General features: G+C 38.9%; 1 protein-coding gene and 2 long non-coding RNA genes across 3 annotated transcripts in view; 1 reads left to right on the forward strand and 2 right to left on the reverse strand.

The window, feature by feature from the left end:
- Positions 1-2,543: 2,543 nt before the first annotated feature.
- On the reverse strand, positions 2,544-5,025 carry LOC116559793. Its single transcript, XR_004272624.1, has 2 exons — positions 4,183-5,025; positions 2,544-4,049 (listed from the first exon to the last, which is right to left on the reverse strand). It is a non-coding gene; the product is annotated as an uncharacterized LOC116559793 (long non-coding RNA).
- A 772-nt stretch (positions 5,026-5,797) lies between these two features.
- On the forward strand, positions 5,798-10,878 carry LOC116559794. Its single transcript, XR_004272625.1, has 2 exons — positions 5,798-5,993; positions 10,652-10,878. It is a non-coding gene; the product is annotated as an uncharacterized LOC116559794 (long non-coding RNA).
- Positions 10,041-24,128, reverse strand: part of OSTF1 (osteoclast stimulating factor 1) — a 59,962-nt gene continuing 45,874 nt past the window's right edge. The window contains exons 6-10 of the mRNA XM_032290893.1: positions 23,875-23,982; positions 22,884-22,933; positions 19,667-19,745; positions 16,438-16,536; positions 10,041-10,473 (exon numbers count right to left, since the gene is read on the reverse strand). Of these exons, the coding sequence (XP_032146784.1) occupies positions 10,415-10,473; positions 16,438-16,536; positions 19,667-19,745; positions 22,884-22,933; positions 23,875-23,982 (395 nt within the window). The 3' untranslated portion in view covers positions 10,041-10,414. The remainder of the gene's footprint in view (positions 10,474-16,437; positions 16,537-19,666; positions 19,746-22,883; positions 22,934-23,874; positions 23,983-24,128) is intronic.

Here is a 24,128-nt window from a genome sequence, read left to right on the forward strand (position 1 = left end):
CACAATTGGGAATCTTTGAGCTCAAGGTTAGACATTTTGTGTCATCGTTCCTTCATGATCATCAAGTACATTCCTTAATTGGAAAGCCTGGATCACTATATCTAATCTTTCCTATTGCCTCCAGAGTAATTTGAAACAGAAAAAAAAAAAAATTAAAATTGTATTGTAAATTACCTAATGCAAGTCACACTGGAGTATAAAAGAGGATTGAGACATAATATTTTACTTACCAATTTAGAGAACTGTGTGTCTGGAAGATATACCTGTTCGTAACTCACTCCATCACAAAAAAGAAAAAAAGAAATCCAGAGCTAGAAAAATGATAGAAATCATCTACTCTTAGTCCTGCATTTCAAAGATAAGCAAGTCGAAGCTTAGAGACAGGATTTAGCATTTATTGAACGAATATTATGTGACAAGAATTTTTTTTTTTTTTTTTTAAGATGGAGTCACTTCTGTCGCCCAGGCTGGAGTGCAATGGCACGATCTTGGCTCTCTTCAACCTCTGCCTCCTGGGTTCAAGCCATTCTCCCATCTCAGCCTCCTGAAGAGCTGAAATTACAGGCACCCTCGCCACCATGCTCAGCTAATTTTTGTAGAAAATTTGTAGAGATGGGATTTCACCATATAGGCCAGGATGATCTTGACCTCCTGACCTCAGGTGATCTACCAGCCTCAGTCTCCCAAAGTGCTGGGATTACAGGTGTGAGCCACTGTGCCCAGCCATGACAAGCATTTTACACATGATCTCTTGAAATTAGCTGTCCTACTTGGTGGCCAGTAGTAATCTCAGTTTTGGAGATGAGAAAACAGTTTCAAGCAGTTAAAACAACTTGTCTGATGCTTTTTACCTAGTTTGTAGTTAAACCCAGGTCTAAAACTCAGTTCTCCCTAAAAGTGAAAAATCTTTCTAGAAGGGGAAGTCAAAATACTTTGTACTACTTTGAATTTTCTGAGAGTGTCTTATTCTATTTGAAATTTTTGAGAATCTCTTGCTCTATGTGAAATTTCTGAGGATGTCTACAATGACAACATCTTTTAAAAACTATATTTAAAGTGTGTTGTATTTCTGAATCATAGGGAGTAATTCTGTCAATGATATAAACAGACATTCTGGACTTCTTGGAAGCATTTTAAAAATAGTCAATTAATTCTATATAAAATTACAAGATAAGCAAATCTTTGAGCAGGTTCATGGATTTCTTTGGTTTGCAGTGTCAAGCCTCTGAGTTTGGGAAGCAATTATTGGATTTCAGAATCCAAATAATATGATGATACTTTACCCACATCCACAACTAGCCAGAAGTAATCCCATCTTTTTTTGAAATCTGAAAAAAACGTTGTATGTCTATTTTAGAACTATTCATTATATATAATCTTTATGTATCTATATAATATATATAAATATTATATATATGTCCATTTCTCTATGTGCCTCCAATGAGGCTTATCACAAATTTTGCTTATGTATAGCTGTCCATAAGACCACATGGTTGAAATTATACTAATTGTTTATTCATGTGTTTATTCAAAAAGCACTTGCTTAAACCTGTACACAAACATTTACAGCTCTTTATAACTGCCAATTTGGAAACAACCCAAATGTCCAGCAACAAACTGTTTTACATCCATATAAGGGACTATTACTCAACAATAAAAAAAGAAGCCATCATTGATACACGCAACAAATTTTGATAATCTCAAAGGTTTTATGGTTGAGTAAAAGGGGCCAGCCTCAAAAGACTATAGACTAATGGTTCAATTTATATGACATCCTAGGGAAAAACAGAACTACAGTAATGAAGAATAGATCAGTGCCTGGCAAGGGAGAGAAGAAGGGTAGGGTGTTCTAAAGTGACAGCACAGGAAGTTATTTAGAGTGTTCTGTATCCTACTTGTGGTGGTGGTCGCCCAAATCTACACAAGTGTTAAAATTTGTAGACCTAAAGATAAAAAGAAAGAAGTCAATTTTACTATGCATTTCTTTTAATGTTTAAACACTTACTGTATGCTAGGCACTGTGCTATCTTGAGGCAAAAGCAATGATAGACCCTATCCTCAAAAAGTACAATGAGTTAAGGCATGAATACAATACAAAGTAACTATGACACAAAAATATATGTTACCTGTTAACTAAAAAAATAAAAATAGCTAATGTTATTAGAGATTAAAGGAAAAAGAGATCATTTCTAGCTGCACTCCAGCCTGGGCAACAGAGCGAGACTTGATCAATCAATCAATCAACAGTCCCTCCAATTACAATTTAAAACTCCTTATTTAGGTGGAGCTGAGGAAATAATTTCTATGGATTTTATAAAACAGAGAATAAGAAAATAATAGATGATAAAATTTCTTAAGACTTAAGTATTGGCTTCTTTCATAATAAAGAAATGTTGAAAGAGAAATGAAAATGACATATACAGAAGTAAGTTTATCACATAGCTTGTAGTAACGAGGAAAATGAAAACAGTACTGTATGTACATTTTTACAGTTTTAGCATGAAACCACAATCAACATGCAAAAGAGGAGATCCACAAAGGAATGTGAACACAATGAGACTTTTATTGTGTATCAGTATGAATTATATAAAACCATTATTCATAAAAAATATATGCAAGCCATTAAAATAAGCAAAGCATATCAATAAATATTGAGGACACTAAATGGCCTTGTGTTCTTAGTCATTTGAAGTCATTACAAATTTTACTGGGCTCTTGGTTAAAAAGGAAACATACTAGCCACAAGTATTTAATGAAACATTACCTATTTGCCTATTTATGATGGTTTCATTCTTAAGATTCCTCAGTGGGTCTAAAGGACAATGCTGCTACTGAACAAAGCCATTCAATACATTTATTCTTATTCTTCAACTTAAAAGAGGAGCATCTTAAACATGAAAGTGCTATTCACTGCTGATAGATGAAATAAAGAGAAGGCAGAGTGAACACGGATATTCTATAATGGAACAGTCTCCATTGATTGAGTGATCTTGTTATTGCAGTAACCAAGAGACCATAAAAATCAGGACACAAGACATTCAACTCCTGTTTATCTAGGACAGGTAATAGGGGACGGCCATAAAACATGGATTATAAATTCTATTATCACAAATGGCATTCTGGTTAGCATTTCAATTTCTTCTCATATCAGCCACATTAAACCAGAAGATAAAAGTTAAAAAAAAAAATAGTTGATTTAATCAGGCCCTTCCCACTCCCCTGTGTGTGTCTAAAATGGAATTAAAGTGTGAGGGAGAGCGCTGAATATAGAGTACCTGGAAAATTCAGGCCAGGAAACCACGCCCACACTGGGAAAATGATTTCACACAACACGATCTAGAAGGAATACCCATGGCAACCATCTCAGACCCCTTCCTTCCATTTCCTCACTTGCTGGTCAGCTCTGGTATTGACTTATGTTCCTCACAGCAAGTCACTTCTGGGCCTCAGGCTCCAGCTATTAAAAAGGCGACAGGGCCAAGGCACTGGACTGAACATCAAAGGACTATTTAAAAACAATATTGAGGAGCAATTCTTATAGGAGCAGTTATAATTTTCCTGCTGAGATTTCCTAGCAAGAAATAAATGCTTAGTAGTTAGAAGTAGCAATAGTAGTTTCAGTTTTAACACCAGAGGAAAATAAATAATAAATAAATAGTAGGTGTAGCAGTAACAATAAATTCATAGAGCAGAATGCAAGAAACTATTGCTAACTAAAAATGAGAAATGAGGGCAGAGAGAGCTGATAAGGCATGCTTTCCTATTTTCAAAAACAGAAGAAAGGCAAACTTCATAGAGTATCTATAAATAGTGGCCAAAACATAGTTTGTGAAACGCAATGGCTCAGAGAAGAGCAAGACTCCCAGCACACCTACAGTAGGTTTAAAGATTCAGTGAAAACCTCCACCACACCACACCACACCACACTCACATACTCAGCTGGGTCATCGAGTGCTCTTTCATCCAGAGACCAACCATCTGAGCGCCAGATCTGAGATTAAGCGCAGGGGTTCGTCATGTATACTGACGCAGATGAGGAGTACCACATCCTGAAAAGGTGACACAACCACCACAGAGGGTTATGCTGTGATTCAAGTCTCAAAAATCAGGTTCTAGTCAAGGACCTCTAAGTAACTGATGCAACAATGATAACTTGCTTTACACAGGAGAAGCCAGTATCACCTGATCCTCATTTTGGGCATATCATGTGGACCAAGGGACCTGGTCAATGTCACAGGCTCAGGATGACAGAGGACTGCATGTCAGCTTTCCCTGAAGCCTGCTGTCAGGGTGACACGTCCTGTCTGAGAGCTTTCAGGGCCACGAATTTCTCCAAAGCCACTTCGTTTCAGTCAATGTCCAGCTTTGTGTGACTCTTCAAGCCATCCTGTGTCCAAACAGGCATCACAGCCACATCTCAGACTCACTGTTGACAGAAAGCATTTTCTTGTGGCCTTGGGAATTCCCTTCTGGAATAGGTAATAACAAAATATGCAAGTTGGTTCTTTTTTGTTCGCCCTGTTGTTCCAAGTTACTGATGATTGTATGATACTTAACTTTTAAGTGTCTTCCATTCTCTTTTTCTCATTGACACTGTGAGACTAAATTCTTGAAGTTTAGACTGTATAGGGAAACCTATGAAGGTGCAAAGTCTATTCATTTGATAATAGTATTGTCTGAATTTTGAAGTCACGTAAGAGCAGGATAGTAACACCAAACACCTTTCGGATTTCAAATCATGTATCAGACATCAGACCTAGGTCTATCAAGCCATCAAACCACTTCAAAGTAACAAGATAAAACTGAAACAGTGGCAGAGACATCCTCCCTACTTTATCTTTGAATTACTCTAATAACAATAATAACCAAGTCTTTTCCAGTTATATACCTCTTCCCTGTAACTCAAATAAAGTATATTTATATTGAAACAGCCAGCTGGGCACAGTGGCTGACACTTGTAATCCCAGTACTTTGGGAGGCCAAGGTGGGTGGATTACCTGAGGTCAGGAGTTTGAGACCAGCCTGGCTAACATGGCAAAATTCTGTCTCTACTAAAAACACAAAAATTAGCCAGGTGTGGTGGTGTGCACCTGTAGTCCCAGCTACTCAGGACGCTGAGGAAGGAGAATCGCTTGAACCTGGGAGGCGGAGGTTGCAGTAAGCCGAGATCATGCCATTGCACTCCAGCCTGGGTGACAGACTGAGACTCTATCTCAAAAAAAAAAAAAAAAAAAGAAAAAAAATGAAAAACTCTACCACATATAAAGAAACCTAAATGACTGGAAGGCAACATCCTTATCCTCCACTCATTTTTAAAGTATTTTAGGAAATTCTGCTTTTCAATATTGGTGGTGAAACTGAAAAACACGTTAACACACATATCTGCTTTTAATGCAAACTTCCTTATTCAGGTCCATGGTTGTACCCAACGTTAACTGAGCAACTGCTCAGTAGTAGAGTTTTTCAGGCACTATTCTAAGTCACCTGCATATATTTTATTTAATAGTCTAACTCTAGGCAGTAGCTACTGCCACTTCCTCCAACGCACAGCTAAGGAATCTGGGTGTTTAGGTAACCTGTCCCAGGTCACTTGGCAGAATCAGGCTTGAACCCATTGTGATTCCAAAGCCCATCCCCCTCACTACTTCTCGAAGCATACTACTGATTTCTGTCAGAACTAGGGAAGATTTAGAAAAGGTAACCATTTTTCCCTTGCAGCTCAGCCTCTTCACTCCTTGTCTCTTTCTTCTACTTTCCTTCCTGCTGCCTGTCAGGCTAATGCATACCTTTGGATTTCCTCAGTGATCTTTTCCAGCCACAGCCAGGAACCTGGTCCTCCCTCCAGCTCCCAGAAGCCAACAGTGCAAGCTCAAGAGAAAGGCTGAGCCTGTAGGGAAACCCAAGCAGCTGGCCACCGGCGACACACACAGCAGCTCTGCCTGGGAAGTATGAGGTTACTTACCTCCATGTACGCATCGAGCTCCCAGACTCAGGTAAGACCACATCCCCTGACCCTTCCCAGGGATGCATTTGTTTTCACGGTTACACAGAATTGAGGAGCTCTCAGACTCTCTTGAGTGAACTGCTGAACTTAGCAATGTAAACTCAAAGCAAGGTGCATAGCTGCTAATCTTCCCTTCTCTAACACTTACTCATACTCTAATGTGCATAGGGTAGGATATTTTGGAAATTTGGGAGTAAAATCTGCTTCATTAAATCATATTTCCTTAGGGTGACTGGGAACTATAAGTTTTGTGAAAATTTCTCTAGACGCTCTTAGGGTCATTTTAAATAAATTATGAATTGATTAGCAGATATGCTGAATTTGTTAGATGTCTGCATCCAGGGCCTCCGTTAGAAAGAAGCTGCTCTGTTTCGGCAGATTTTTCTGACACAATGTGAATGACGACATCTGACTGTGGCAGCAGGCCACAGCGCGTGGATTCAGGCATCCCCCAGACCCACGTGTCCACCTTCAAGCAGTGTGAACTTGAACCAGTTACTTAACTTCTTCAAATCTCAGCTTCTCTGTAAAAAGATAGGGCCATTAAGGTTCCTTGCCAAAGGTTACTGTAAAGATCAAATGATGTCATGTCTATAAAAATGTCTCGCACAGGCACTGGCAGAGTAGACATTTCATAAATGGTAGTTTTATTTAATTTTATGTCATTTAAAGGGAAGGGCAGTTGTTATTGAGAAATCAGGAAACAGAAGCCATAAATTTGTGGTCTGCAATTTTTCCTTCACATAGGAAAACTGTTCACCAAAGCTATATTTGCAAATAGAGATACCAGAATCTGTTACAATACCCAAACCTCAACTTTTAGTAATTGGACACTTCAAAGTTCAGCTATACAATGTTTTCCTGCTATATACATATTTACGATATAAAAATCAAGAGAAAAATACAGAGTCTGAGTCCATAGGGAATTCAGATGATCAGATGTAAATGCTAGGTTCCACAGTCTATCAGAAAAGAAATAATCATTTACAAAGATGATAAATATAGCGCTCACAATAAGAAAATTAGTAAATCAGAAATTCTACACAATAAAAAACATTTATGGCCCAGCACAGTGGTTCACACCTGTAATCTCAGCACTTTGAGAGATGGAGGTGGGTGGATCATGAGGTTAGGAGTTCAAGACCAGCTAATCCCAGCTACTCGGGAGGCTGAGGCAGGAGAATCATTTGAACCCAGGCAGCAGAGGCTGCAATGAGCCAAGATCACACCACTGCACTCCAGCAGGTTGACAGAGTTAAGACTCCATCTCAAAAACAAACAAAAAACCATTTATGAAGATGGCTTATGTGGAGAAATTACATTTCCCTCTATCTTTAAATTATCTGCAAATTACCTCAACTTTCATATTCAGCATTATTTCCAACTTTTTTTTTTCCTTTTTGAGATGGAGTCTCTCTCTGTCGCCCAGGCTGGAGTGCAGTGGTACGATCTTGGCTCACTGCAACCTCTGCCTCCCAGGTTCAAGCGATTCTCCTGCCTCAGCTTCCCAAGTAGCTGGGATTACAGGTACCCACCATCATGCCCAGCTAAATCTTTTTTGTATTTTTAGTAGAGACAGTGTTTCATCACATTGGCGAGGCTGGCCTTGAACTCCTGACCTCAGGTGATCCACCCACCTCAGCTTCACAAAGTGCTGGGAATTACAGGCGTGAGCCACCATGCCTAGCCTATTTACAATTTTTTTTAAGATTAGAAAAATGGAGTCGCCATTGCTTCGTTCAACATTTCGCTTCAGGTAATAACATAATTTATTTACTGAAAAGAGGAGCCATGGGTGCTCATAAAGAAATGCTGTAATACATGTCAGCCCAACAACAAAATGTGCAACAAAACAGCTCGGAAAGAAAACTGAAACGGGAACCCCCTGGTAAGAATTGTTCTTTGCATGAGGCTCCTGGGCCTACAACTAAACAAGCATCTCACTGCCCAAGTGGCTGGAAGGCATTTGCTATTTAAAGAGTGCAATTGCTAGAAAGGAGTTCAGGCCACAGTGCCTGTCAGCATGCTCAGATTACAGCAAAACCTCTGAAGTTACTTCCAAAATATAATCAAAGCTCTCCTCTGCACTGTCAGAGCAGTGGCAAGTTCCTAGAACTGATTTTTGTTGCTGAGTTCAGCACTAAACAATCTCCGAGAAAGCTCAGATTAGCCAGGCTGAATAAACAAGAAACAAACCAAAAAAATTTCCAGTGGAGTTTCAGCCACAACTAAATGAGTTGTCCTGTTTCACCAAAAATTCATGCATATACCTCAGGACTCCCCTCATCTTCAAAAAAACTACAGTTGTCCAACTTTCTAAAATTATCTTAAGTTTGATAATGTTAAAAACAATGATAGTGAGACCTCCACTATTCTTCCCCTCAGATATACAGATAATATATCTAAAGCAAGTACATAGTATTTTTATAAAAATTGTCTATAACCACACAAGTTGTATTATTTCTGCCCATGTTTTAAAAATTAAGAGTTTTTAGTTTAAATTCATCCTAATTGCCCCAGGCCCAAAGTATAGAAGAAAGGAAAGTTACAGGGTTCTCTAAAAGCATTTTGTTGCCAGGCGTGGTGGCTCACACCTGTAATCCCAGCACTTTGGGAGGCTGAGGTGGGCAGATCATGAGGTCAGGAGTTCAAGACCAACCTGACCAACAAGGTGAAACCCACATCTCTACTAAAAACACAAAAATTAGTCAGGCATGGTGGTGTGCACCTGTAATTACAGCTACTGGGGAGGCTGAGGCAGGGGAATCACTTGAACCCAGGAGGTGGAGGCTGCAGTGAGCTGAGATCGTGTCAATGCACTCCAGCCTGGGCAACAGAGTGAGAGTCCGTCTCAAAAAAAAAAAAAAAAAAAAAAAAAAAAAAAAAAAAAAAAAAAAAAAGCTTTTTGTTAAGAAACAAGCCCCTTTTTAAAGAAAAATCTTAAGGGATCTATGGGAACAGATGCAATAGATACAATTTCAGGAAGAATTTCATACCTTCAAGTTTATGTTTAAGAAGAAATACAACTGGTTAAATCCAATTTAATAACATACTTGTTTTAAGAATAAAATTCCCTCTTTCGTTGGTACCAGAATTTGTGCTCATGTTTTGCTGTCTCTAGTGGTACAGATTCCCTTCTACTAAAATTTAGTTGAGGGGTATTTGAAAGACCTCAAATGGGCTTCTCTGAGTATCATCTCTCAAGGCTCCCACAGAGAGAAAAACCAAACAGTCACAGACAGAATAAACTCTTACAGAGGCAACTGTTCATTTCCTGGGCTAACCCACTTCCTTCTTCATACATTTCCTTCTCTTCATCAATGTGTTTTTTGAAATTAGCATTGAAATTTTCTTGCAAAATACACATTTGGACCTACGGCTGGGATTCTAGGCAAATTCCAATGCCCATGTCATTTTCAGTATCATCGCTGTAGTGATACAAAATTAGAACCCCAAATGACGTGTCATGTCGGTAGTACAGAAGGCTCCCTGCAATGTTAATTGTGTTTCAGCAAAAGAATCTGAATCATTATGAACTAGATCCATACTGTGAGAAAACAAATGTTATTAAAATGAAAAACTGAATGCAAAAAATGTCATGGCTTCTGACTACTCCATATGGAAAAGTATGGCATCTATCATAAGGAAATAAGTTTTTTAACCCTTCAAATCTTAGCAAAACTGTAATGAGTTGTTGGGTTTCTCCACTCTACACCCTTGGAGACAAAAACTTGAAGTCTCATAATTATTAAAATTACCTATTAGACATGCACCTTCTCAATGATTACCATCTTGACTTTAATCAAAGCTGACACAATAAGTTAAACTAAAATGTGGCTCTCATTCTTCTTCTGTGCTAATAAATATAATTTAAAAAATAAAATCAATTCTCACCTAATATAAAAAGCTTTACGTACTTAGAGTGATACCACAGAAACAGACAAAAGGAACAAAGTCTCTCAAAATGTTTAATTTTGTCAGAATATCTGACGATTTTCTGTTAAGTATTTTGGTTTTAATTATAATAAGCATTTTCCCCCCTTGAAAAATCCATTCAAAATATCTCAACCCTTGAGGTAAAGCACTTTAACTAAATAAAAAAAAAAAAAAATCCTGATTTGTTTTAAAGAAAAAAATTCTTAAAATTCCGTTAGCTTGATAAATAGAAATAATCTCTTCTTGTTCTACTCTGGTGAACATAATTGTATTTCCTACAGCCAAGAATCCAGTCACTTATTGGCAAACCAAAGGTGAGAACAATTCATTTACACTCTCTACTCAAACATAGTGCAACACTGCCGTGTTCATATATACTTTTCTTTCAGAGTTACCAACACTCTTCTGGCAAAGACAAAGTTTTGGAATGGCAAAAGCAACAGAAGTTTTAGATCTCAAAGCTCCATAAAGGAATTAATCTGAGTCTTCATCATCCAGATAGTCCTCAGCATTGCTTAATGTTCGGACTGCATCTAAAAGAAATAGGAGGGAAAAAAGAAAAACAGGGTAATTAAAAACTGCTCATTTTTTTCATTTTCAAAGCTCTTCAGTTAGAATAGAATCTTCCATCTGACCCAGGATTGTACTTTCTCTGAGGATCTTTCTCTGCTTTTGCTTTTCAGCCTAACCATTAAGTTTCTGCTGCCACAGAGGTAGACAGTGTGTTCCTTAGGTCACATGGAAGAGTGAAGCACATGGTGCTAGGTGCCATGCATCCATTTCCAACAGAAAGGCCAGCCACAGGCAAGATGACCAACAAGACACACCACCAGCAGCACTACACTCTGACAACTGTGCTTCCAAACTCCTTTCCCAATGACAGCCTGAGGTCTTGCCCAAAGGCAAGGTCACTGGGTAGGAAGTTACCTACTGAAGGGAAAAAAGGAAAAGAAAGAATGAAAAGGAAGTTTCAATTTCAATGTAGAAAACACTGAAAATAAAGCAAAAGACTGAAATGGTGGGAATAAAAGGTTTTAAAATAGAAAGAGCTGGACCCTATCAAATGTTCAAGCAACCTTGAACAGGGCTCAAAAGGAAGACATTTGATCTTTAACTGTCACCTCTTCAACTGTCTAGTCAAATTCCTATAGCAACAGATTACCCTAGGTATAATTTTAGTGGGAAAAACAAAATGCAAACACAGGCACATTGTTCAATAAATATATGTCACAGCACCCAAATCATCATGGTCTCTAAGTATCACATCTCTGAAACTTATCGTAAATATGACCGGTTCCAAGTATGGGGCAGGAAGTATAAGGGATGACTAGAACCCTAGTCATGCTGTAAATCAAGGATGCCATCAAAGACAGCATCATGGGAAAGGGTCTGAGATTCAACTTAAAGAGGCCTCCACTAGCCAAAGATGGGCTACTGATAAAGCTACTAACTGGAATGGATTAAAGCACATCAAATATTTCAACACACACCAAAAAGAACTCATTTGTCGCCCTTTGGAGGATTATGGAGACCAGCTAATTCTTTTAAAAACTCCTAAATAAAGCGCAAAAATCAAGCATTTGTACTGCACTTGCTACATTAACTATTCCTCTGCATAACAAAACAATTGATGAGGGAAAACTTTATAGAACATTCCATCTAATAACTCAGAAAGAAGTGATTTAATTAGAATATCATCATTTTGTGCTGTTTAGTGAAGTAACAGATCTAGGCAATGATCATCAATGGATGTCACATCACAGTAAGAGTGACAACCAGATATCACGTGCCTCTGATAAAAGAACATATTCTATATGATATATTATTCCTTCTACTCCCAAGAAAAATACATGATTAGGCAGGCAGACAGACAGACACACAGACAGACAGATAGAACTTAAATTGGATCAAACCTCTAGCTAGATAGATAGGTAAGTAGTAGGTAGGCAGGTAGAGAGAGAGAGAGAGATAGAACCTAAATTGGATCAAACCTCTAGATGATTGATAGATGATTGATTGATTGATTGATTGATCTTAAATTGGATCAAACCTCTAGATCTAACACCAATTGACAAAACCATAAAGGACAGAGGAATATGACAACACCATGGGAATGTAGTCAGCAATGTCCAGACTGGGAAATTCAAGTTAGTTAACCCAATTTCTTTAATAAATGAATGGCAAGGTTAAAAAGGGGGAAGAGTAGAGGGAAAGGAACTGTTGATTAAAAAATAATTTAGGAGCTATATCTACCAATCACAAGCTGACCTTATGTGAATCCAGACTTAAATAAACCATAAGTAAATAAATAAGTAAAAACAAACAAAGATGTATAACAAAATGGAAGTTTGGACAAGGACAGATTTTTTCTTTTTTTTTTTTTGAGACGGAGTTTCGCTGTTGTTACCCAGGCTGGAGTGCAATGGCATGATCTTAGCTCACTGCAACCTCCACCTCCTGGGTTCAGGCAATTCTCCTGCCTCAGGCTCCTGAGTAGCTGGGATTACAGGCACGCGCCACCATGCCCAGCTGATTTTTTGTATTTTTAGTAGAGACGGGGTTTCACCATGTTGACCAGGATGGTCTCGATCTCTTGACCTCGTGATCCACCCACCTTGGCCTCCCAAAGTGCTGGGATTACAAAGGATAGATATTTGATGATATTGAGGAATTCTTTTTTGGTATCCTAATGCTTTCTTTTTTTTTTTTTTTTTTTTTAAGAGTCCTCCTGTTTACAGGTTTTGGGAAATGATTATTGAGAAAAAGAAAAGGAGAAGGGAGGATCAGTACAAGGAAGGTGGAAGCCGATTTATCTTGCAAGAGAGAAAAGGAAAGAAAGCAGAACAGAGGGAAGTTTCTTTTCTGGATCTCATTCTGTCACCCAGCTGGAGTGCAGTGGTGCAATCATGGATCACTGCAGCCTTAACTTCCTGGACTCAAGCGATCCTCCTACCTCAGCCTCCCAAACAGCTGAGACTACAGGCGTGCACCACCACACTCAGCTAGTTTTTAATTTTTCTGTAGAGACGTCGTCTCACTATGCTGTACAGGCTAGTCTTGAACTCCTGGATACACGCAATCCTTCCTGCCTCCCAAACTGCTGGGATTACAAGTGTGAACCACTACACCTGGCCATGTTTCAGTGACTTTATACCAGCTTCCAAGCTAGTATAAAGCTTAGAAGGTTGACTCTATTCTTCTCCACTCTGCTCAAGAGGAGTCCACAAGGGCTGGAAAGAATATATTTTGTTCTCCCCAACACACACCCAGGAACTTCAGGACTTCATGTCAACTTGGTAAAAAGTAGCTTTCTCCTAAAGCCTGAGAGACGAATAGGAAAGCTCTTTCCCCTTCTACATTGCTATCCAAAGTGTTGCCCATATTCTGTGTGCCCAGATGCTTATTTCTGCTCATTATTTTATTCTTACTTCTTCTATTAAAAAGAGAGGATGATTTGCTACAGTAGAGACTCTGGCTGAGTGGTCATCAAAAGACAGGTAAATAAATTACTGTCTTTCCAAGTCAGGCAAATAAATTCCTTCTCCTTTCTTCCCTTCAGGAACTGTTCTGAGGCAGTTTTCTCAGGGAAACCTCCCACATGGTCAGGTGTTGAGTGATGAGATGTATTTCTTCACAGCCCACCTCCGGGTATAGCGCGCATGGAAATGTATACCCCGGCAGCACTGCCATCCTCCCCTAGCTCATGTTCATTTTTCCTCAATCCCACCACCCTGGCTTTACACATCTCAAATCAAGAAGCAGCATTTAAGACCCACCAACAAACATACAAACAATAAATAAATGATGGAGGAATAAACACAGTCACATGGATGAATCTTATAGACGTAATGTAAATGAAAGAAGCCAGTCACAAAAAAGTATACCCAGTTTGATTCCACTTAAATAAAATTCACAAACGGGCAGAACTAATCTATGGGAGAGAAGCAGAAGACACTGAGGGAGGCATGTGGCGTGTGGGAACTGTTCTCTAGCTTAATCTGGGTTGTGGCAAACAGGTGTAAAAAAATTCATCAAGCTGTATGCTTAAGATTTGCGAACTTAATGTAAATTATACTCAAATTTTTTAAAGTTGGAAAAAAATTTTAAAGGACTCAACTCTTAGGTATAACCCTAACCCTGGGCCCTATATCCTAGTTATCTTCCACAGTAACTGCAACATGTGACTTATTTTGTACCTATTATAAAATCCATATTGTGTTTCTAAAAGTAAGACAACAACTCACACCTGTAATCCCAGCACTTTGGGAGGCCAAGGCAGGCAGATCTCTTGAGGTCAGGAGTTCAAGACCAGCCAGGATAAAAAGGTGAAACCTCACCTCTACTAAAAATACAAAAATTAGCCAGGCGTGGTGATGCCCACCTGTAATCCCAGCTACTCGGGAAGCTGAGGCATGAGAATCACTTAAGCCCAGGAGGCAGAGGTTGCAGTGAACTGAGATGGCATCACCTCACTCCAGCCTGGGCGACAGAGTGAGACTCTGTCTAAAAAAAAAAAAAGTGGACAACAATATCAGAATATACCTTTTCCAACTTAGATTTCATGCTGACAATCAACTCCTTGGCCAAATAGTCCAACCCTATTCCAACGAGGATCATAATACAAATTAAACCTTTTTTTTTAACTGTATAATTAGGGAAATGAAGCAAGTAAAAAGTAACATGAAAAGTGAAATATAAAAATTCATTTCTTGGCTCTGTCTGGCAGGCCCTAAGATTACCACATTAATGAATCCATTACCTAATAACCAGTTCAAATTTAGGAAGGTAGACTAAACATACTTGGGGTACGCAGAGAAAAGAGTATCTGCCTCCGAGCCCTATTCTGCAGAGGCTGCAGAAAGACTCATCACCTGCTTCCCTCACCTCTAACCACTCCTGAGTAAGGCTTCTGGGTGAGCTCTCTAGGGTCTAAGAAAGTTTGGTATACGCCTTTTCTGTCAAAATGGAGCTCACAGCATGCACGAGACTCTGATACCTTCAGGTCATAAGAAACCTTACTCTTTGGTCAGGGCAGGCTGAAGATAGCCACACAACAGGAAGTCAGTGGCAGAGAAAGGAAGTTAGGCCAGAGTCCTACTTCCTGACCCAATCAAGGCAACAAGGAGTAGGAGGTCAACCTCAAGCAGAAGTGTCTCTCACACAGCTGCAAATATGGCTCCTCAATCATAATGTAGCTGGGGAGTACCAGCTCAGCTGATACTTTCTCATTCCCTTAGCAGAGCCCATCTCCATCTATGCAGGAGGAATTAAAGAAAGGCTTGCACTGCAGGTGAGCACTCATGGCTTAATTAAAGAATCCCGAACTGATTAACAGTTTATACTATATTCAAACTGAAGCTAAAAAAGAAAAGAAATCTGGAACAAAGACATATCTAGAATAAAGAATAAAAGGAGGCCAAGCACAGTGGCTCCCACCTGTAATCCCAATGCTTTGGGAGGCTGAGATTGGGGGATGGCTTGAGTCTAGGAGTTCCAGACCAACCTGGGCAACAAGGCAAGACCCATATCTCGACATTAAAAAAAAATTAGCTGGGCATGATAACACATGCTGGTAGTCCCATCTTCTCAAGAAGATGAGATGCGAGGATCACCTGAGTCCAGGAGTTTGAGGCTACTGAGGTATGATTGACCCCTGCATTCCAATCTGGACAACAGAGGAAGACTCCATCTAAAAAAAACAATAATGTACGCTTAAACTCTTTTTTTAAAAACTGCCCATAGTACTATGAATAAAGTCTAAAATGTCTAGAATAATTTTGATTACAATTTATTGATATCCTCATTAAAAACAAAAACAAAATATAATCATGGAACTATTAAATGCTATATTTAAAAATACTTAGTGATAATCACTCATTGAAATCACATATTGAAATGAGGGAATGAAGATGATGGTTCTCCAAAAATGACTGTAATGAAATGCAAGGTGATTAGAACTTGATTGCAAGGAATAAAAGAAACACACACAATAAAGGTAGTAAAAGATCCACGTTTCTTGACTAATTTCTGTTTGACTGAGGGTGTCCTATTTTGGGGGTTCTGATTAAGATCAATGATATATAAACAAACTTCAGAATATATAAACAAACTTCAGAGTTTTTTGTTTTTTGAGATACAGTCTCTCTCTCACCCAGGTTGGAAAGCAATGGTGCGATCACAGCTCACTGCAGCCTCAACCTCCGGGGACTCAAGGGATTCCCCAGCTCAGCTTCCTGAGCAGCTGGGACTACAGGCCCACACCACCATGCCTGGCTAATTTTTTTGTACCTTTTGTAGAGATGGAGTCTTCACTTCGTTGCTCAGGCTGGACTCCAACTCCTGGACTCAAGTGAACCTCCCGCCTTGGCCTCCCAAGGTGCTGGGATCACAGGCATAAGCCACTGCACTCGGCCAAGTTTATCTCTTTTGCACAGTTCTAAGTTAATAAATCTTAGTTACGAAGCACCAGAGGAGAAAGAAGGATTTAAAACAAATACCTGTTCCCTGTTTCTTTTTCAGGAGAGATGCACAGGCAGCATTGGTAGCCATGTCGAAGGCCAGCTTCTTCTCATTGTTTCTTAAGTCTGTTCTAGCACCTTCCCAACACAAGAAAAGTCAATTAGGTATCTTTAAAGACTATATAGTAGCAGCCAATTCTCTCTCCCTATAACTAAACACTTTTGGCAAAACAAACTAGAGAACAACTCTGGCCCAGAAGTAAACGTTCTCAAAACAATAAAACTCTCATATGGTGTATTTGGCATCTTTAATCAGGAAGCTCGTTGCTGCACCTGTGATAACAAATCAGCGCCTTTCCCTTCGAGTCCCTATAGAACTGCATGTGAACTTTTCAGTCAGGAGTTTATGGTCCCCGTGGAGTTTAACTTCAATGAGCCCTTTGCCTCCTCTTGTGCTCAAGAGGGTCTTTAGAAAAGGCCAAGTGGGTAGTGCTTGAGGGGATTAATATTTTATATCTGCAAGTATGCTCTCATGCAAATTAGCAGAATAGCAACACATAAAACCGAGAGGTAATTCATTATTTCCATAAGCCATCTTTTACCCAGTTTTCCTTTGCCTTTATTATGTTAAAAATTACATCAGAATTCATGAATACATTTGCATTGTTAAGGATTCAAAAATACAAATGTATGCTGACCGAAAGCACAAGTCCCGTTTCATTCCCTCATCTTCTACCCACTACAAAGGTAACCATTCTTAACAAGTGGGCGTGAGTTCTTATCTCCCTTATTTGCATCAGTGCATTCATACACATATTGATATAGACACAAAATCATACTACACGTATTGGTCTGTAATTTCATGTTTTTAAAACTTAATGTCTAATGGTGCTGTTTTCTTAGCAATACACATAGTCGTAACTCAACCTATTTAAATGTTTGTAAGTATTCCATTTTGTGGATGCTCCAAAATTTAATTCCTCCTGTACTGATGGGCACTTAGGCTACTCCTAATTTTCATTATCACAAATACTCCAGTGAATATCCTTTTAAATTCTGCCAGCTACTGTCAGATTACTTTTCATACTAGTCTCTAAAGATCCTCTGAATTTCTGTGTATCAGCTGTAATATCTCCTTTTTCATCTCTGATTTTAAGATTGCTTTCCAAGAAGGCTTTCAGCCAAACATGGTGGCTCACACCCATAATCCCAGCACTTTGGGAAGCCAAGGCAGACAGATCATTTGAGGTCAGGAGTTCAAGACTAGCCTGGCCAACATGGTGAAACCCCGTCTCTACTAAAAATACAAAAATTAGCCAGGTGTAATGGCAGGTGCCTGTAATCCCAGCTGCTTGGGAGGCTGAGGCATGAGAATTGCTTGAACCCAGGAGGCGGAGATTGCAGTAAGCCAAGATTGCACCACTGTACTCCAGCCTGGGGAACAGAGCAAGACTCACTCTCGAAAAAAAATAAAACAAAAAAACAAGAAGGTTTTATCAATTCATACTTTCTGACACAGTGTAGGAAAGTGTCATTTTCTTTGCAACCACTTACCCTTCAATAAACAAAAAATAGGCCGGCACAGTAGTCCATCATGCCTGTAATCCCAGCACTTTGGGAGGCTGAGGCAGGCGGATTGCTATGTACAGGAGATCAAGACCAGCCTGGGTGACATGGCAAAACTCCATCTCTATAAAAATTAGCCATGTGTGGTGGTATACGCTTGTAATTTCAGCTACTCAGGGGGCTGAGGTGGGAGAATTACTGCCCAGGAGGCAGAGATTGCAGTGAGCTGATATTGCTCCACTTGCACTCCAGCCTGGGCAATACAGTGAGATCCAGTTTCAAAAAAAAAGAAAAAGAAAAAGAAAAGAAAGACGTGTACCCAAATTTGAAGGCACAGAAATACTGCATCAAGAAAAAAATAGTATGTTTAATTAGTAATATAATGATCTTGCATCAAAATCTTTCTCCTAAGCAGATTGCTGTATTCACAGTAGGGTTATATAAAAAACCTAATTCTCTCAGTATGCTACAGGTTGAAAACTCCTGAGGGTTAACAGTTCTGTGACTAATCATATATTATATTATACTTTAGAGCTTATAGACATGATTTCTATCAGAACAGGAAATATTCAGAGACAGCAATGGCAGAGAAGAAACACAACCATTTCCTGGGTCCCTCTAGACAAGCACTAATAGGAATATAATGTGAGTCATATATCTAATTTTTAATTTTCTAGTAGCCAATTTGCAAAATGTGAAGTTCATTTTAATTATATATTTAATCCAGTATATCTGAAATGTTATTTCAACATAAAACCAACATAAAAATTATTGTGATATTTAACTTTTTGTTTCACTAAATCTTTGAAATCTGGTATGCATTTTACACTTATAGCAGATCTCAATTCAGATAGCCTCATTTAAAGGGCTCAGCTGTGCACGTGGGTAGTGGCTGCCATACTGGACATCAAAGCCCTCAGCATACCCTTTACAGGGCACTAGAGTGATCATCACAGTGTATGGTCTTTTAGACCTGGACCTGACATCACCAGACTTAAAATCTAAACCATTTCCTATCATATATCCCACAATATTGCTCTGTGGATGCCTAATGAAGGTAATTCCATGAGTTGTATCTTGGGGAATCAAACATCCTACATGATAGGCTTCTGGACTAGGGTATGGTATGGGTGATCTGCCTGGCCTTTTCTAAGAGGAAACTAGTATTTGTGGGTCAAATGGGTAAAGCGATAGTCAGTTTATAATTTCGCTGTTTTCTCTGACTTATAAAAACAGGGGATCAAGATATCCTCTCTTGTTCACTTTACATCTTACACCTGCTCAACTCAAAACAGGACATTGTAGCCACATCATTCTTGCTCATCAGTCAAGACTCCCCCATGAGAACAAGGGCCTAAGCAACTTTACCTATACAGCTTTCTCAGACAGGATCTCCCCCTGACATACATTCTTTGTTTCTAAGGCTCTATGATCCTGGAGAAACACACAATACAGTTCTTACCAAAAGTAATATATGTAATGTTAAAGCTTGCCATGGTTTTAGTTTATACTAAAAACTAAAACAAACCAACCCTAATAATTTAATCTTATCATGACTATTCCATGATACACAGACAGAGCAAAGGTTAAACCACATTTTGAAATAAGACTATTATTCTTCCTACCATTTCAAATGACATAATTTGATAGAGACTATTTTATAGGGTAAGCAAAGACCAGATAAACTCAACACAAATTTTACCTTTTGCCAGAAGCAACTGGACAATATCTGCATAACCCTTCCAGGCAGCAGCATGCAAAGCTGTGTCTCCCAATTTGTTCTATGGTGATGGTGATAAAAAGAGAAAGTACCATTTTTAAGACAGAGGGTGGATTAAAAGTACATGTTAATTTAGGTATAATCCAATTAAACCTAAAATGGGAACAAAGTTAAAAAACCACATAAAATTCCAAAGAGAAAAGGAAAGGAGACTCAAGAGATAGGAGATGAGTCATTTTTGAGAGATGGAATGGGATGGAGGGGTACAAGCTGACTTGGTAGAGCACAGGCTGAAATGCAGATGCCTGCAGAGGGAGATCCCAGGAGGAAGCAAGCCGATTTGAACATGTAGAAGCCTAGCAAAAATTAGGAATTGGAGATTACTAGAGGTACCAGGGCAGAAATGAGGCATGGGTATGAAAACAGAGATACTGGTTAAAAGTATTCATAAAAAGTACTTAGAATTTCAGAACCTCTCTCCCTTTTCTTGCTGCCAGCTAACTCAATATTACTTGCTGAGAAATTAACCTGACAGTTTCCAAGTTCATCAACACTAGGTACAAGAGAAGGTAGCAAAAGGCCAGAAACTAAAAGCTGAGGGTTAGGCAAAAAACCTACAAACTGAACAGTAAGACCCCTCTCTCAGGTGCCTTTACATATCCCACTGCCCAGTGTGCACATACCCCCAGGCAGGAGACTGGAGGGCACTTCTCTGGTGAAGCAATGTAGCCCCATGTGCAGGGAAGAGGAGTGTACCTTCATTAGCATTTGGGAGTCACCTAGCAAAATAGCCAGGACCTTACCACATCACCCTGAGGAGAATCCCACCAGCCAGCAGGCCTCACCAAACACACACAGCTTCCAATCACACTTAAAAATAAATGGATAAGAACCAGGCATGGTGGCTCACACCTGTAATCCCAGCACTTTGGGAGACTGAGGAGGGTGGATCACCTGAAGTTGGGAGTTCAAGACCAACCTGGCCAACATGGTGAAACCCCATTTCTACTAAAAATACAAAAATTAGCCTGGCCTGGTGGCACAGGCCTGTTAGTCCCAGCTACTTGGGAGGCTGAGGCAGTAGAATAGCTTGAACTCAGGAGGCAGAGGCTGCAGTAAGCCAAGATTGTGCCACTGCACTCCAGCCTGGGCAACAGAGCCAGACTCCCTCTCAAATTAAATAAATAAATGAATGAATAAATAAATAGATAATGACACCAAGTATTTGTGGACAGCCTACAATATTTTAGGAAAGACCAACACAACCAAGATAAATGGATCTTAAAGGGAAAAAACAGTCTACAGCCAAAAAATACATTTTGAAAAGTTATAGTGTATCAGCAAGATGTACGATCATATTGTGTCATGAAACAAGAAAAAGATACTACATAAAAGTAACACTCAGAGTAAAATAAGAGGTTATACCAGACAGAATTCTAAGATAGCTCCCAAGGTCCCTGTCCCTGGCATAGGTCCCCTGTATAATTCCCTCCTCTTGACTGTGAGTGAAAGCAGTGAGTATAATAGGCCATCACTTCTGCAGTTAGGTTTCTAGTCAGCAGATGCTGAATTCATCAGAAGAGACATTATCTCAGGTGGACCTGACCTAACCAGGTGGGCCCTTAAAAAAAAAAAAAAGATGAAACAGCAGAGAGACAATCTCCTTCTGGCCTTGAGGAAGAAACAAACAGCCATACTGTGAGCTGTGTACACAGACGGATGACCTCTAAAAGCCGAGGGCCTCAGTGGTACTACAAGTACAAGAAAATCAATTCTTCCAATAACCTAAATGCAATTGGAAGAAGACCCCAAGCTCCAGATGAGAATACAGTTCTAGCCAGTACCTTGATTTCCACCTGGGAGACCCTGAACAGGAAACCCAGCTATGCCACACCCAGAATTCTGATGTACAGAAAGTATAAGCTGCTAAGCCTGTGGTCATTTGCTAGGCAGCAACAGAAAACTAATACAGAACTCTGGGGAATTAAAAAGATAACCAAAACAAAACAAAGGTGAGAACACCTCTGGGAAATATTTAGAAAATTGAAGGTTCAATCCAAGAAGTCCAGTATCTTACTAATGGGCATTCTAGAACCAAAAGAACAAAGAAGTGTCAGATAAAAACTCTAAAAGAAATAATACAAGATAATTTTCCAGGCTGAAAGAGTTAATCATAATCATTGGGAAAAGATGAATGCTAAGGCACGATTATAAAATTTTAAAACACCAACAATAAAGTAAATATTCTTAGCAAGAGAAAAAGTAGATCGCACATAAAAGAATAAGAATCAAAATGGCACCAAACCTCTCAAAAGCAACCCTGGAAACTAGAATGCCACAGAGCCATGCCTTCAAAATTCTGAGGGAAACTGTTTTTGACCTAGAATTCTGATCAGCCAAAGAATCAATCCCAAGCTTCTGTTTCTCAGGAATCTACTTGAAGATGTTCTCTGACAAAAGAAAGACAAAGGATCCAGAAAAATGAAGATACAACATGGCAGAGAATGGAAGGGGTTCCCTGGAAGACAGGTAAACGGCCGCAGGAACCAAGCTGCTCAGACTGGAGAATGATGGAGAGCATCAGGAAGCATGAGTTCAGGGAGAAAAAAGAAAGCTACTCATTATCTTAAACGTTTTAGAAAAGTACTATATATCAGGACTGTATAAAACAATATGGAAGTCACAGTGAGATAACAAAAAATGAGTTTTAAAAAGTCAATAAGTAAAGAAACAAAAAAAAGTTATATAAGCAGTGAATACTATTTAAACACCCATAATAAAGTAACCATTATATAGTAATATAACCAAAAACTGTGATGAAGTGCATTGAGGAGTAGAGGTGGAAAGGCTGGGTGCTGGGTGCTGAAAGACGAGAGCTGGGGCAGCTGACAAGCTTAATCCTTCACATACCCAACAGGAGGCCAAAATACACATGAAGATAATGCATGATGAGATGGCTCCGTCGGCCTACTCCTTAGTAATACAAAGCTAAGTACATGAAGAAAGAGCTAAAAGCTGAAAGTGACATGTGAGGAGGAGTGGCATTTGGGGCTGTGGACAATTTGAATTTTAGTACAATTATAATTTTTAAATTATGTGTTTGTGGTATTTTGATAACAATATTTCACATGCCCATAAGTTGCTCTATACTAAAGAGAAGCAGGTGTGTGTTAAATGATTTCCAGATAAGCAGTCTTACCTGCTGGTTCAGTTCAATATTTGGTTGAGTAAATAGCATTTCCACTATATCTGAAATTCAAAGAGAAAAGATACTTTTTAAGAATGAAAATAAGAAGGCCAAATCTAGTTACAATAATTTTATAAAAGAGAGATTCTTTAGAAGCACAATCGAGAACATGTTAACACATTTTGTAAAATTTATAAAACAGAAAAACTTAAGAACCTAAAAAGTGGAATTATTTAGGAAAATATACTTTTTCTAATAGTTTCGGCTTTTGCATTTTCATATGACACTTCTAGGAATATTTTTACATTCATTATAATACTTTGTATTCATATAACTAACATGTTTATTAGCTGAAATAAGACAGGCTTCTTTCTAGGAGACAGTTACAAATTTCCCTTTGGCACTGCTATTTAGTTTGCTGAGCTCTTCATTTATTATTGTTGTTGAGTTTGTTTCCTGTGTTATAGAGAGGTAGAAAAGCAGTGGGTGATAACATTTTTGGCCAGGATGAAATACATCTAAAAATTCAATTCATCATCATTATTGATTATAACAAAGAAAGTATCAATAGAATCACTAATTTAGGCAAATGTTGGCTTTCTCTTGAATCTAATAGTTTGCATTAAACTTAAAACGTAAATCATAAAAGCAGACCTCGTGAAAAGCTACGCTAGAGGAGCCAGTTCTGCTCTTTTTTCCGTAAGATTAGATAGTGGTTTTGTTTTTATACTACTGCTATTTTCCGGTAACCTTTCTAAGCCTGAGAGAGGAAAGGAAGTGTCCAGGCTTTCAAGAGAGAGAGAGGCCCATGCAGTGAGCCTGACTGACTACATTCTACCCACTGTTCTAAGGGCTTCCAGGAACAAGGCTTTTGGCTGGTGTTCTAAAAGATTCAAAAAGAATAGCCAATGCTTTTTCTTTCTCATTTTTTTTGTAAATCTGGCTCCCTTAGGTGAAACACATTTCAGTAGCATAGAAACATATAACAAACAAAATGTAATACCTTTGTGACCCCCATGGCAAGCCCAGTACAAGGCAGTACTTCCAGCTTTGTCTAAGCCATTGACGCCCACTCTGTTGTCCAAACATTCTCTCAACCAGCTCAAGTTGCCTGAAAGAATTTTACATTTATAAAAAACACAAGAAAAAAAAGTTTCAGTTTTTAGTCTGCGTTTAAATCTATTTCATTCTGTTTCATTCTGCATAAAGACCTGCCCACTAATACATTTATTATAGTACATTTTAACTTCCAGCTTA

The sequence above is a fragment of the Sapajus apella genome, unplaced genomic scaffold (genome assembly GCF_009761245.1).
Source record: "Sapajus apella isolate SASKATOON/1434 unplaced genomic scaffold, GSC_monkey_1.0 scaffold24, whole genome shotgun sequence".
Classification (NCBI taxonomy): Eukaryota; Metazoa; Chordata; class Mammalia; order Primates; family Cebidae; genus Sapajus; species Sapajus apella.